At 53.0% G+C, this 14,549-nt stretch overlaps 1 protein-coding gene across 2 annotated transcripts; it reads left to right on the top strand.

Annotated features, from left to right (window-relative positions):
• The first annotated feature begins 8,291 nt into the window (after positions 1–8,291).
• Ccdc124 (coiled-coil domain containing 124) lies at positions 8,292–13,615 on the top strand. Of its 2 annotated transcripts, none has more exons than XM_028786144.1 (5): positions 8,292–8,386; positions 11,773–11,942; positions 12,739–12,913; positions 12,993–13,107; positions 13,201–13,615. In XM_028786144.1, exons 2-5 carry the CDS (start codon positions 11,784–11,786, stop codon positions 13,403–13,405), a joined length of 654 nt encoding a protein of 217 aa, XP_028641977.1. In that variant the 5' UTR covers positions 8,292–8,386; positions 11,773–11,783; the 3' UTR covers positions 13,406–13,615. The 2 variants fall into 2 exon arrangements, with proteins under 2 accessions (XP_028641977.1, XP_028641978.1); XM_028786145.1 differs by lacking the exon at positions 8,292–8,386 and adding an exon at positions 8,806–8,918.
• Positions 13,616–14,549: the final 934 nt, after the last annotated feature.

Raw genomic sequence — 14,549 nt, 5'->3', positions numbered from 1 at the left:
CCTTGCACAACCCCGGCCTGGTGGCCTCCACAGCACAGCTGACTTCAATCTCCTAATATTGTTTTTAGCATTTTTGCATGCACCGTCTCCTGCGCACCCCCCTCCGCTGTTCTCGGCAGCTCTATCCTGTGGTGCCTTGAGCAGGGATTCTACAAGTTCTACCTGCTGACTCACCCCAGACTCACTCCAGACCCTCTCCAAGAACTGCTTGTGCCCGCACCAAGCAAACACAGAGCCCTGGCCTCCCTCCCCTCACTTCCACATCCCACCCTTGCTGACAGTCCCAAAGGGCCCATTGGGGCCTCCCCTACAGGGCTGGTGGCTGTGTCTGTCTCCCCTGCTGGTGTAGGCATCTGTGGCTCAAGCCAAGAGCCTGCGGACATTCCTGTAGGCTCTGGGGCAGCAGGGGCGCTGTCAGGAAGCCAGGAGGAACAGCGCCTGCACCAGCAGTTAAGTTCCTTCGGCTGAGTCAGCTTCGGGCTTGGCTGGCTCCAGGGACACCTGCAATGCTGAAACCCAAGGTTCACCTTGCTAGGTGGGACATGCCCAGCATCCTAGCACAAGGGAGGTGGAGGTAGAGGATCTGAAACTCAGGGTGTCATCCTTGGCTTCAGGGTGAGGACAGAGCCCTCCTGGGCTGCCTGAGACTGTCTCAAGTCCCAAACATGGAGACAGAATTGGGGTCCTCCCTCAGAACGAGGGCTCCTCAAACTTAGCTCCCAGCAGATAGCGTTACCCACTAAAACAGAATCCCATGAGGTTGCCCTGTGACCTGCACCCTGTGGCTACACCTCTCTGGTTCTCCACATTGTATCGTCAGGGCTGACTAGGCAATGGGTTACACAGTAAGAGCTGAGATGCCGTTGCCCTAGCAACACAAAGTCAACCAAATTCCGAAGGGTGCTCCTCTAAAAATCCTGCATCTTGGATCAGGAACATGTCTCAGCAGGAGAGCACCGGCCCATCACATGTGAGCTGCTGATACTGCCAGAAAAAGAGTTCCTGGTTCCTGGCTGACATCCCATTCCCTCCAATGGAGTAGGGTCTGAGTCTTGCCTCCTGTGCAGCTGCAGCCTCCCACCCCTTGCACGAGCTCGGCAGAACTCTTCAGGATGGAGGTGGGATCCAGGGAAGGTCAGCCAGGTGCACAGAGCTGCTGTAGAGTCGGGAGAAGCAAAGCCTGGACTGGACTAAAGCCTAGCTGGTTCTGGTGGGGTTTGTCAAAGTGTCAGCCTGGAGTCCTGAGCCCCAAACCAGTGATGGATGCTAAGTGCTGTCTGCTCCTTGATTGGGTTGATGATTTTCTTGATTTCATCCAACCTGTGGCTTCAGGACTTTTAACAAACCTCAAGAACAATCCCACCATTTCCTCTGTAACAAAAATAAAAGGGCATTTTTTTCTTTTTTTATGTTTTTGTTTGTTTGTTTCTTTTTTTTTTTTTTTTTTTTTAAGATTTATTTATTTATTTTATTTATGAGTACACTGTAGCTGTCTTCAGACACACCAGAAGAGGGCATCCAATCTCATTACGGATGGTTGTGAGCCACCATGTGGTTGCTGGGATTTGAACTCAGGACCTCTGGAAGAGCAGTCAGTGCTCTTAACCGCTGAGCCATCTCTCCAGCCCCCGTTTGTTTGTTTCTTGTTCTTTTGTTTTTTTGAGACAGGGTTTCTCTGTATAGCCCTGGCTGTCCTGAAATTCACTCTGTAGACCAGGCTGGCCTCGAACTCAGAAATCCGCCTGCCTCTGCCTCCCAAGTGCTGGGATTAAAGGCGTGCACCACCACTGCCCGGCTAAAAAAGGCAAATTTTAAGAGCTGGCAAGAGGGCTCAGGAACTCCTCTTGTAGAAGATCCAGGTTCAGTCCCCAGCAACCACATCAGGTGTCTCAGCTCCAGGGGATCCAATGCCCATTTCTGACCTCTGCAGGCACCAGGCACAGAGTCCACAGAATTAAAATATCAAAATTAAAATCTTTTTTTGTTTTTTGCTTTGTTTTGGTTTTTGTTTGTTTGTTTTTCGAGACAAGGTTTCTCTGTGTAGCCCTGGCTATCCTGGAACTTACTCTGTAGACCAGGCTGGCCTCAATCTCAGAAATCCACCTGCCTCTGCCTCTCAAGTGTTGGGATTAAAGGCATGCGTCACCACCGCCCGGCAACCAAAATTAGTATCTTTAAAAAGAAAACTCAAAGATGAACAAGATGTATTCAGCTGGACAGAGCAGTGCACACTTTTAATCCCAGCACTCAGGAGGCAGAGGCAGGAGGATTTCTATGAACTCAAGGCCATCCTGGTCTACAGAGTGAGTTCCAAGATAATCAGCTGTCTTGAACACATACACACACACACACACACACACAGAGAGAGAGAGAGAGAGAGAGAGAGGAGGAGGAGGAGGAATGTGGTTGGTTTTTTTTTTTTTTTGTCTCCTGGAGCTATGCCTGTCACAAGAGCAGACCCCACAGGGCGGCCGTTTGATGTCAGCGGAGTCTGGCTTGTCCACTTTATCAGCACAGCCCACATTATCCAGTGCAACAGATTGCTGCAGGAGAGGAGGAGAGGGGTCAACCCCAGAAAGCAAACAGGCCCTTGGCCTCTGCTTTGTGTCCCCAGGGGCCTTGTCACGCAGGGCTTCAAGCCTGCCCAGCCCACCTCCGAACAGGGCTGGATTTGGTCCTTTTTCAAACATTTGTTTTGAGACAAGATGCCTGCAGGTGAGTCATGACCAGGGCAGCTGAAGGGAGAGAGCTGGGGCGGGGCTACAGCTGCACAGGCCCTGGGGGCACATCAGGATCTGGAGCCACAGCGGCCTAGAGTCCTGAAGGGGGACAAGCACTAGGTGCAGTGTTAGGACAGAGGCCAGGAATCTGCAGGGAGGAAACTGACACAGAAGCCCCTCTATGACAGTGCAGGAACAGAAGTTCCCAGAGCAAGAGACTCCACGGACTGAAAGGTCTAGAACAGGCCAGGGCTCAGGGTGGCTCGGGGTGGCAGCGAGGGCTTGAAGGAGAGCTGGAGTGGTTGACAACAGTTTGGTGTTGGAATAGTCTTCGACCTGACAGAGGACCCACCACCTCTGTGAGCACTGAATGCATATGGCACAGCCAGACAAGGAGATGGAACAGTAATACACTTCTCCAACCACCTTTCATGAACCAGTGAATATTCAAGAGAACTGTTTGAAGTCTGTACGAAAGCTTCTCTTTAACATGTGCCATAATACACAATCTTCTACTTGTCAGTTCTACCTCTCTAAATTTTCATGGATTTCTGTTTCACAAGGTTTAACTATTTTATATACACTGGCTGTAGCATACAGTAAAGCAGCATAAAAACTTTAAAAAAAATAAATAAAATAAAATAAAAGGCAAAATACACCAGGCATCTGCTGTCATTCCAGCACTGGGGATGTAGTGACAAGGGGCCCCTTAGGACTCACTGGCTGGCCATATCAGTGACTTCCAGGTTTAGTGAGAGAGCCCGTCTCAGAAAAAGATGGCAGACAGCAGCAAGGAAGGCACCCAAGGTCATCCTAGGGGCTTCACACATGCACACAGAATGAAAAAACAAGTAACTTAGAGACATAATAGAAAACAACAAAAATAAAACCGAGGCCTGGTTTCGTACAGTTAGCCACAACGCACAAGTGGAGGCCACGAGTTACAGACCGGCCCAGGTTGCAGGCCAAAGGCAGAAACTGAAAGCAGCTTCTTCTGCACCCTGGCGCAATGGGATCTGAACCCACCCATGGACCATGAGAGTTCGCCCTGGGTCTCACAGCGGCAGGAGGCTCTGGAAGGCCAACTCTACTCCCAGGAGATTCCTCTGGTGTAGAGGTGCTGGCTTGGTGACAAAAACACATGGAGTCTTCTGCCTTTAACTGAGTGACCAGAGACTTTTTAGATATTTGGATTTATTATTACTAACCTGACATCATTCTCCTCTCATACACAAGCTTTGTTTTACTATATCCACTGCTTGGGACAGAACTAAGAACAGACCCTAGCCCTTCACTGGGGATTCTAGGCAGGGGCTCCACCCCGAGCCACGCCCCTGTGCCTCCCTTGGGAATTCTGGGCAGGGGCTCTACCCATGGGCCATGTCCCCACCCCTCTTCATTGTAGCCCTGGGTACCTCTGGGCCACACTGACTGTGTGTAAAGATAACACAGTTTGCTCTGGCTGTGGATGGCTGGGCTTGCTGACTGGGGTACGTGACCTCAGAAGTATATCATGTGCACAAGATTAAGACTTGATTCTGAGTAGACGAATTTCGCAAGCGTGTGAAAAATGTACCTTTTGGGAGGAGTATACAGAAAGTTCTTCAAGGTGTTTTCCGAGGTGCTGTGTCAGAGAAGGTAGCTTAAAACTAGGGTATTAGGTCTCCCTGGTCATCTCTTCCATCCCCTAGATTTTGAGATGATGTGGCCACTGATTCTGAGCTGAGTATAATCCTATTTCTGTCACCCTCTACATAAGCGGTTGAAACATCAGGGTTTGAGGACAGCCTAATCTTCACAGGGAAACCTACTTCATAGAAAGTAGTAGTGACTGGGCAGCAGCACAGTGGCTCAGTTGTTACAGTACTTATAGCTCAGTTGTTAAGAGTGCTTGTAGCCGGGCGGTGGTGGCACACGCCTTTAATCCCAGCACTTGGGAGGCAGAGGCAGGTGGATTTCTGAGTTCGAGGCCAGCCTGGTCTACAGAGCGAGTTCCAGGACAGCCAGGGCTACACACAGAAACCCTGTCTTGAAAAAAAAAAAAAAAAAGAGTGCTTGTGGCTCAGTTGTTAAAAGTACTTGTGGCTCAGTAATACAGAACTTGCCTAGCGTGAATGAAGCCCTGGGTTCCATCCCCACCATATCAGAGTATGGCACCCACACCTTTACTCTTGCCACTCAGAAGGCCGAGGAGGGCGAATCCCTTAGGCCAGTCTGTTGGACACAGAGAGATCCTGTCTCAGCACCACCAACCAAAAGAGGTCTACCTGGTTACTCCAAGAATTTCTGTCTCCTAACAACCTGCAAACTTATCGTGCCAAACCAATGTCATCTGTGAACTTAGCCATTCAGATAAAATAAGTTTAATAACAAACAAACACTAAGGGATGGATTATCAGGAACAAATGTTTGCATTTCTCTAAAGGTACCTCCGGGCTGTCGCCTCTCACAGAGACAAGCCTTCCTTCTGTCACTCAGGGAAGCAGACAGAGCATTTTCATAGTTTTTTTGTTTTTTGATTCAGGGTCTCCTGTAGCCCATGCTGGCCTCAGATTCAAGGCTAGCTTTTGAACTCTTCCCATCCTCAGACTCCTGTGTCCTGGTGACAGGTGGATGCCACTGTGTTCAGCTTATGGGATCCACACAAGCATTCTACCCACTGAGCCACAAGCTCTCTACCAACCAAGCAACAAGCACTCTAATAACTTAGTCTCAGCACCTGCTTTTAAAAGATACATCTGCCGGGCAGTGGTGGTGCATGCCTTTAATCCCAGCACTTGGGAGGCAAAGACAGGAGGATTTCTGAGTTCGAGGCCAGCCTGGTCTACAGAGTGAGTTCCAGGACAGCCAGGACTACACAGAGAAACCCTGTCTCAAAAAACCAAAAAAAGAACAGCATCTTAAAAGATACATCTTACTTTGTAGCCCAGGCTAGCCTCAGCCTCCCCAGTGCTGCCACACCAGGTACTGTTCAGCTAACTTTTTTCCTGTGACTCTCATACAACTGGAATGTATCCATGGCAACAGAAATGCGTGTGCGGGCCCAGCAGGAGGCCACCCGCAGTTCCCTGCCATCACTGCTGAGGTGATGAGACCTCCACATGGCCTGCAAAAGCCGACATTAGCAGTCCACGAACTGAAATACCATATTGACAGCTGTATGTCTTTCCTTCTGTCCTTCCCAACGTCTACCACATGGATGGCAGAGCCAGCTCAGACTGTTGTTTGGGTGGGGGTGGGGCAGCGCCTCTTCCCACGGAGCCATCTTTCCTGCCCTGCATTCTCTCTCACAGTAAAACACCTCTCGAACTGCACCTTCTGCTTTCGTTCCTACAGGGGCATGCCTGCCATCCCAGCTCCCGGGACAACGAGTTCAGGACCATCCATGGCTACAGGGGCATGCCTGCCATCCCAGCTTCCGGGACAACGAGTTCAGGACCATCCATGGCTACACTGCACTCTCTCAAACAAACCAGCAAACAAAGGCAAGTGTGGTGGGACACACTTGCCTGCCCCAGCAGAGGCAGGTGGATCTCTGTGAGTTCCAAGGGTAGTAAAGGCTAGACAGTTAGAGCCTCTCAAAATAATAAATAAATAAGTAAATGAATGAATAAAATAGAAATCTGAGGTCAGAGTCTCCATGGGAGGTACAGTCCTGGTCTGTACACCCCCATCCCTGAGTCAGGCTGGGGTGTGAATGGTGGGAACCTGAGATGAGAGAGGAACCCTTTACCCAGCAAAGCAAGGATCCGGCCTGACAGTTCCCAGTGTTGAAGGCCCCTCCCTCCCTGGCTGGAAACCTGAAATTTCCTGGGCATCTCCAAGGACCCCATTTCTAGGGAGGGCAAGTCCACACACGCACCTTAGCAGCTCAGCCTTGTCACATGCCTATCAGCAACTGGAGGTGTCCTCGGACCTCAACACCTGCATCTAGGCTGGGAGGTGACACGCATACACACACACATGCACACACACAGGCACGCACACCTCCACACACGCACACACGCACATGCACACTCAAGCACACTCACACCTTAAGGAAAATGGAATTTTGAAAAAAAATGTAAATGTCTTTTATCAAAGCAAGGCTCTTCCCCGAAAATCCTCGCCTGTGCCCCAGGTGGGCCTCCCACTCGTGTTATTGAACCTTCATGCTTGGTCACATCCGCACTGAGCATCCGGTTTTTACCTGAGTCAGTTTCCCTGGAAGAGTCGGAAGCTCCTCGGGCTTCAGGGGACAGCGGGGAGCTGTGCTCCAGTCCCCAGCCTCGCAGTGAGTAAAGAGAGGATCACACCTTACTGGGCTCAGCCCCTCCCCGTCCTTGTGCCCCCCCCCCCTTTTCCGGATGACAAACATCACCCCAATGCCCGCAGGTTCCTTGTTCCCAACATCACATCGTAGGGAAAGTAGAACCAGGCAGGACCAGGCCTGCCAATTTTGGGAAGGAAGCTGGAGGGGCTGGGGCTGACGGGAAACAGGAAAGCTGGTGCTAGGGCGGTGGAGGAAGACCCGCAGGCAACGGGGAGCCAAGGCCGATGTTAGAGCAACAGCGATCCCTGGGGTGATTCAGGTGCCATCGGGAGGGATGACTCAGCTTGTCCCTCTTCAGGGGACTGACACCCAGAAACTCCAAAGATGACCCGAAGTGGCAGTAACTGTGACGAGATGCACAACATCTTAAGTATTACAGACTATGATGACTGTAATCGTCAATGAAGTAACAGAAGCATCAAAAAAGAACTAGGGGAGGGGTGAGTAAAGAAAAACAAGGATTAAACAGTGACAGTCGGCTTCGACAACAAGGGAGGGGCTGACGTGGGCAGCAGAGGACACCTAGTAGCTGGGATTTATTTAGCGATTCAGTTACGTTCAATTATTTTTGAGACAGTGTCACTTTTAGCCCAGGCCTGCAGTCAGTCCTTCTGCTTCGGGCCCCATCGTGCTGGGATGAATGATACCATTACGGCTATGTCGACTGAATTTAGTTTAATCCAATTTCTACCCCCTATGATCGTCAGTTTCCCGACTCGGACAGGGCAAAGAATGTCTTCTGACTTTTGCCCAGAGCTGGAGGAGCCACTGGCCTGACAAAGAGCCCAGAGCAGTCAGCCCCGCACCCCGCGTGGGCCACGGATGCCCCCTGGCGGCACGGCAACGACGTGCAGGCCGTCGCGCATTAGGGCTAGGGCTGGCTTCGCCATCGTTTCTCCGGGCAGAGGCCATCTTGGTGAGGTCACTGTTACAGAGTATAGCTTTTATCTTCCGCTTTTGTTCACCAATGTCTGAAGTGAGGCAATAACATGATATTCTTTTTTTTTTTTTTCGAGACAGGGTTTCTCTGTGTAGCCCTGGCTGTCCTGGAACTCACTCTGTAGACCAGGCTGGCCTCGAACTCAGAAATCCACCTGCCTCTGCCTCCCAAGTGCAGGGATTAAAGGTGTGCGCCACCACTTCCCGGAATAACACGATATTCTAATAAGCATTTTGCTTGGAAAGAAAAAGAGCTGGTAACATTTGTTTAGTATTTTGGTTTAGAGAAAAACTAGTACAGCCTCTACCAAGATGGCGGCATCCGAGAACGTCATGAGCAGAGCGCCACCGATAGTTGAGTGCGCAGGCGCGGCGACGTCATCGACACGCGACCGAGCCGGTGCCGGGGAAAGAGGTAGGAACGACTGTGGCGCGGGCGGAGCCGGACTGCGGGGCACGCCGGGCGGGCGCGGCTCGGCCTGGGGGTCCTGCCGGCGGGAAGGCGGAACCAGACATGGGGTGCCCGGTGGTGGGTGCTCCCAGCGCGCAGGCGCAGAAGCTCGCGGAGAGTTCAGCCAGTTTCCGGCCCAGGTCGAGCTGGGAGGGCTTCCTGGAGGAGGAGGAGGCGTTTTTCCGTCACTTTCCTCCTGCCGCGCGGCCTGGCAATCATGGGGAACCACGTAGGCACTTTTCGAAGGGGATTACTTAGAATCTTAGGCTCATTTTGTAGCCTAGGCTGCACTCAGCCTAGAGCCTAGAGCCTTAGGCTCATTTTGTAGCCTAGCCTAGAACTCAGTGTAGTTCTCCTGCTTCAGCATTGCCAAGTGCTGGGATCATAGGCGTGGGCCCACGATGCCCAGCCTCGGACAGTGTTTCCTGGTAGTTGTCGCAGTTCGTAGGTCGGGAAACCGAGGTGGTGGTGCGGATTTGATCAGGTTCCTGGTGAGGTGGGTCCTTTTGCCGTCCGTGCTCGCGGATTCCTTAATGATCCCAACCTGCTGGTGACGATGGTTTGTTAAATGACAACTATACAGTCGACATTCAGGCAGGAGGATTGTGAGTTCCAGGCCCGCCTGGGCAAGATATCTGGGCTCTGTCTGGATTAAAATGACTCCGGATATCCCCCTGCCCCCCCAACACACACACTCACACACACACACACACACACACACACACACGACGCCACCACCAAATTCCTTAAAAAGAACTATCCGGTCTGGGAAAATCAGAGAGCTCTCTCTGGGTCGGCATTCTCACTGGGGCCACACCTGAACTGGTTTGTTTCTTGAGGGATTCTCTGACTGTGTAGCCTAGGCTGGTCTGGAACTCAGAGGTATCCACCTGTCTCTGCTAGGACTAGAGGCATGTCCCCCACACCCAGCCTGGCCCTGAGGTTTCAACAGGAGTTGACTGGGTTATAAGAGAGACATGAACCCGGCATAGTGCTGCACGCCTGTCATCCTGCTGAGGCAGGAGGATGGAAAGTTCCAGGCCAGGTGTAAAGGTCTTGAGGGCAGGGCTGATTGGTGTGTTCGAAGGCTCAAACGGAGGCAGGTGTGGCTGTCACAAGAGATTCGGAGACTCGTACCTTGGACAGCACTCAGTTTCCCTGGGTGTACAGGAGGGTGGCCTCGCTTCTGCACGCGCTCCTGGGAGCCCTGGAGAGTTTTGCTGCTGGCCCAGTGAGGAGCTTGGGAGTCAGGGACTGTTTGGGGGTCCAGCTGGGGTCTGTTGTGCAGGGTTCTGGTGCCTACCCCATGATGCAGGGTCAGAATTCACAGTGTCCCTGTGAGAAAACTGAGGCAGACAGGAATGCCTTGGCCACAGGAACCCAAGTTGCCGTGGTCCACCTTGCACTTTGTCTGTGATGGCTCATTTGAGGCCAGACAGTGCTTAGGAGCCAGGTCAGGGCCCCCCGCCCTTCATGACCTGACCTCATAGCCAGCTCTCAGGACCCCTGCCCACATGGTGTTCACACCCAGCTGTGCCCACAGGAGCTGAATGGGGCTTTGTAAGCCAGATAGGAGTGTGTCCCCAGCCCTGCCTCCCTCCTCTTTCCTACCTGTCACTCACCAACCAAAGCCTCTGTGGACACTAGAAACACACCCTCGTTCCTGCCATGGACCTATGCATGCTCCAGGCTGTCTGCAGGGAGTCCTCTTCTGATAGGATACATGGCTGTGCATGCACGGGATTTCCAGTAGGGGGAAACAGGGCTTGAGGGTGGGGATATCCTGGTGGTCCTGGGCCCCTCGGGACTGTCTCCCTCATTCTGAGGCACTGAGCTGGAGATGGGGATGAGGCAGAGAATGTGACAGACGAGGGCACTAGGTGGGAAGTCTGAGGCCCAGTATGTTGCAGGCCTTGGCAGGTACATATTAGGTGTGGTTGTTTCTTTGTGTGGCTAAGATGGCCTGAAACTGGTAATCCACATGCCTCAACCTCCCAGATGTTTGGATCGCAGGTACATCCCACCACACCTGAGAGGAACGGGTGTGGCTGATGTACCAGCACAGCATGGCCTCCCCTCAGCTTGTCCACTTACCCTGGGGATGACTGACTACCCCACAGTTACAGTTCTGGGGGCGTACAGTTGAGTCAGCCTACATACGGCGTCTCTTCCAGACATGTTATTTGTGCCTCCTTTCACCTGGAGGGATCTAGTGTAGGCTCACAGGCCACAGAGCGGCCCCCATCTACAGAGATTGTGAGCCAGGGGACTGTGAAAGAACTCAAATATGCACAGTCTAAAACCGGACACCCCAACAGCTGTGGGAGTCCCCGCCCTGCAGGGGTCACTACACTGACTTGTAAAAGCCCACACCTTAGGGGCATGGTTAGACATGCCGCACATAGCTTATGCTACCACAGAGGCTCTGACACAACGACACAAAACCCAGTGCTGAGTGACATGGTGAATAATCTGTTAACAGGAAATACCTCCAGGGACAGGCAGGGGGGAAGTAGTTCATGGGCTGGAGCCCGGGACAGAAGGGGCAGCTGACAGGACATTGCAATTGTCATTAAAACATGATTTCAACAGGCTGGAGAGATGGCTCAGTGGTTAAGAGCACTGACTGTTCCTCCAGAGGTTCTGAGTTCAGTCCTCAGCCTCCACATGGTGGGTCACAGTCATCTGTAATGGCACCCAGTGTCCTCTTCTGATGTGTCTGAACAGAGGAACAGTGTACTCACATTAAATAAATAGATACAATATTTATTTATTTATTTATTTATTTGGTTTTTCGAGACAGGGTTTCCCTGTATAGCCCTGGCTATCCTGGAACTCACTCTGTAGACCAGGCTGTCCTCGAACTCAGAAATCCGCCTGCCTCTGCCTCCCAAGTGCTGGGATTAAAGGCGTGCACCACCACTGCCCGGCTGATAAATCTTTCTTTTAAAATGTTTCAAAAGCCTCAGAAAAGACTCAACAGTAGAGCCCCTTCCTAGAATCCCCAGGGAGGGGCTGGGGGCGTGGCTCAGGGCTGGAGCCCCTGTCTAGAAGCCTCCAGTGTGGAGCTCCGGGTGGAGCTCCCTCTTCCCTGTAGAGGCACTGCCTACATTTCGTGGATGCAGAGTTATATATGGTAATAAAATGAGAGGAAATGCTGACTTGAGGGACACACTGCTTCTTGAATCCCAATAGCTTCCAAGGGTCAGACAGGATCATGTCGTCAGGCTAACCTGGTCTACATAGTGAGACCCTATCTTTTGAAACATGGCTTTGCGTGGGGTTTGTAAAGTAGTGGAGGGGGCAGGCCCTCATCACAGTCCAGCCCCTCCATGGTGTCCTTCCTGCAGCCTGCTGAGGGATGCCCAAGAAGTTCCAGGGCGAGAACAGCAAGTCGGCAGCTGCCCGAGCACGGAGGGCTGAAGCCAAGGCGGCAGCTGATGCCAAGAAACAGAAGGAGTTGGAAGATGCTTACTGGAAGGATGAGGACAAACACGTGATGAGGAAGGAACAGCGCAAGGTGGGCGCCGTGGGGCTTCGGGGTTGAAAGGTGGCTCGAGGTGGCCATGGAGGGGTGCATACGCAGAAGCTAGCTGAAGGGTCTGCGTTTGTCTCCAGCCTTCATTGTGTCATCAACTGTGACTGAGGCCTGTCTTTGAGCCAGCCCCAGGTGCCTATTTGGTACTTGGAGTGGTTCGGGCCCGGTGCTAAGAGGTCTAACCACTAGGTGGCAACAGAGACCCTGTCGCCTCAGCTGGCCTCGCCCTGCTGGCTGGCTGAGATGTCTCTACCAGCTTCATTTGCCTTTAGGGTCTCTGACCCAGGCTTGCCTGCAACACCTGGGCTCATCCTCTCCTCCTGCCTCAGCTTCCCCTGTAGCTCAGTGGTACTCCAGGCTCGCACCATGAACGTGTGTGTCTTGGTACTGATGACCACTTGGTCCTGGGCTCTTGGAACTGTCCGAAAACTCTTCCTTCTTTTGGAGATGAGCTGTCCTGGTGTGCGACCCTCCCCAGAATACTAGGAGTGGGATGTTAAGAGCCAGTGGAGGAATTCCAGAGGACAGAATGCTATGCAAAGACTCTGTAGTGGGACAGGGCTGAGGCAGAGGAGTCTTTGACTTTGACCCCAGACAGGCATTCTTCCCCGCGTTTGGGACAAAAGCACTTGGAATACCCTTGTGAAACACTTTAGCTGTCCGGGTCCTTTTTCCGGGGGGGGGGCGGGAGGGGGGAAGGAGGGAGCGGCGCCCTCTTGAGTCCCATCCTGGACTTCTGTCTGCATAGCTTCCCTTGGTAACCCTGTTGCCCCTGCAGGAGGAGAAGGAGAAGCGACGCCTGGAGCAGCTAGAGCGCAAGAAGGAGACGCAGCGCCTGCTGGAGGAGGAGGACTCACGGCTCAAAGGTGGCAAGGCCCCACGTGTTGCGCCCGCCAAGGTCACACGTGCGCAGATCGAGGACTCGCTGCGCAAAGAGCAGCGTGCGGAGCCAGGTGTGCACATGGCCCAGGGCAGACCCCCGAGGACCTCGCCCACTGCAGTGTTCTCATATCCTGTCCTTGTCACCCGCAGTGGAAAAGGCTAAGAGCCACCTGGAGCTGCCCCTGGAGGAGAACCTGAACCGGCGCCTGCAGGAAGAGGGCAGCGTGGAGGCACGCACTGTGGAAGACGCCATAGCAGTGCTCAGGTGGGCGGGGCGGGGCTGTGTGGGCGGGGCCCCGAGGAGGGCAGCGTGGTGGGGGCGGGGCCTAGGCCTGGGTCCTGACTCCTTGGCTTACAGTGTGGCGGAGGAAGCGGACCGGCATCCTGAGCGCCGAATGCGCGCGGCCTTCACCGCATTTGAGGAGGTACAGCTGCCACGGTTGAAGCAGGAGAACCCCAACATGCGGCTGTCGCAGCTGAAGCAGCTGCTGAAGAAGGAGTGGTTGCGCTCCCCTGACAACCCGATGAACCAGCGCGCGCTGCCCTTTAATGCGCCCAAGTGACAGAACCAGGCTCAGTCCAGCTTGTCCGAGTCAGCTCATCCCCCTCCAGCCAGGCCTGACCAGGGATTCATAGAGTTCCGGGCCTCTCCCAGCTGCGCCATAGGTCACCCTCAACAACCCAGAGGGTCCCCACTCTGACCTAGCCCCCGTGCGCCCTGCAGAGCTCGGTGGAGTACTCGGCCAATAAAGGCTGTGGTGAGGCTGTCTGAGGCCCATGTCTGTGTGTGTGGTGAGGCCTACAGGTGGCGGGAGGGGCTGTGTAGTGACCATGTCTGAGCCACTGGTCCAGACTTACAGGACCCCCTGGATACGGCAAGGTGATTGGAGAGGCGGCTGAGGCTTGAAGTCACACAGCAGCAGGGGAGCTGCAGGCTGTGCCCACCCTAAGCCTGAAGTGTAAGGCAGTTTTCTCCAGGCCGACACGCAGGGAATACAAGTGTGCTGGGCCGCCTGAGGCTGGCTGGTGGAGGTCATTTTCCATGATGGAGAAGAGTATAGGGTTTGAACCCAGAACTGCTTTTTCTTTTTTTTTCTTTCTTTCTTTCTTTTTTTTTTTTGTTTTTTTTTTTTTTTTTTTTTTTTTTGTTTGTTTGTTTTGAGACAGAGTTTCTCTTTATAGTCCGGGCTGTCCTGGAACTCACTCTGTAGACCAGGCTGGCTTCCAACTCAGAAATCCGCCTGCCTCTGCCTCCCAAGTGCTAGGATTAAAGGCATGCGCCACCACCGCCCGGCTCAAGAACTGCTTTTTCTAGTAGCATTGGTCCAGAAGAACAGAGAGGGAGCTGGAGAGAGAGACCCACAAGCCTGTGGGCAGCGCTAACTGCATGCCACTGTGAGGAAGGCTGGCTTGCACTTTGGCCATGTCCCCATCTGAAAACGGCTGGTGGAAGCGCCTTTGAGAGGCAGTGGTCAGACAATCAGCAGCACGTACTGAATGTAGAACTTACTGTCCAACAGACGTGGGCACTGAACTTAAGCTCTACTCCTGACCCAGTGACCATAGGACATTAAGACGGCCTGTCATGGGGAAATTAAGGCACAGGGGTGGGTTCGGAGGGCAGGATTTATCAAGTCCTACAATACTGACACCTGGCACACACGAGGTGGTCGCCTGCCACTTGTGCCCTTGTCAGCTCCTAGTTTT

The sequence above is a fragment of the Grammomys surdaster genome, unplaced genomic scaffold, assembly GCF_004785775.1.
Source record: "Grammomys surdaster isolate TR1022 unplaced genomic scaffold, NIH_TR_1.0 125429, whole genome shotgun sequence".
NCBI lineage: Eukaryota > Metazoa > Chordata > Mammalia > Rodentia > Muridae > Grammomys > Grammomys surdaster.
Note: the sequence above shows the minus strand (reverse complement) of the source record. Positions and strands in the feature narration are given on the sequence as shown.

Bases quoted from the DNA above. Each gene is read 5' to 3' on its own strand.
- Ccdc124 (XM_028786144.1), top strand. From the start codon at position 11,784: ATGCCCAAGAAGTTCCAGGGCGAGAACAGCAAGTCGGCAGCTGCCCGA. The intron at 12,914-12,992 runs GTGTGCACATGG...TGTCACCCGCAG, and splicing joins AGAGCAGCGTGCGGAGCCAG to TGGAAAAGGCTAAGAGCCAC. The intron at 13,108-13,200 runs GTGGGCGGGGCG...CTTGGCTTACAG, and splicing joins GACGCCATAGCAGTGCTCAG to TGTGGCGGAGGAAGCGGACC.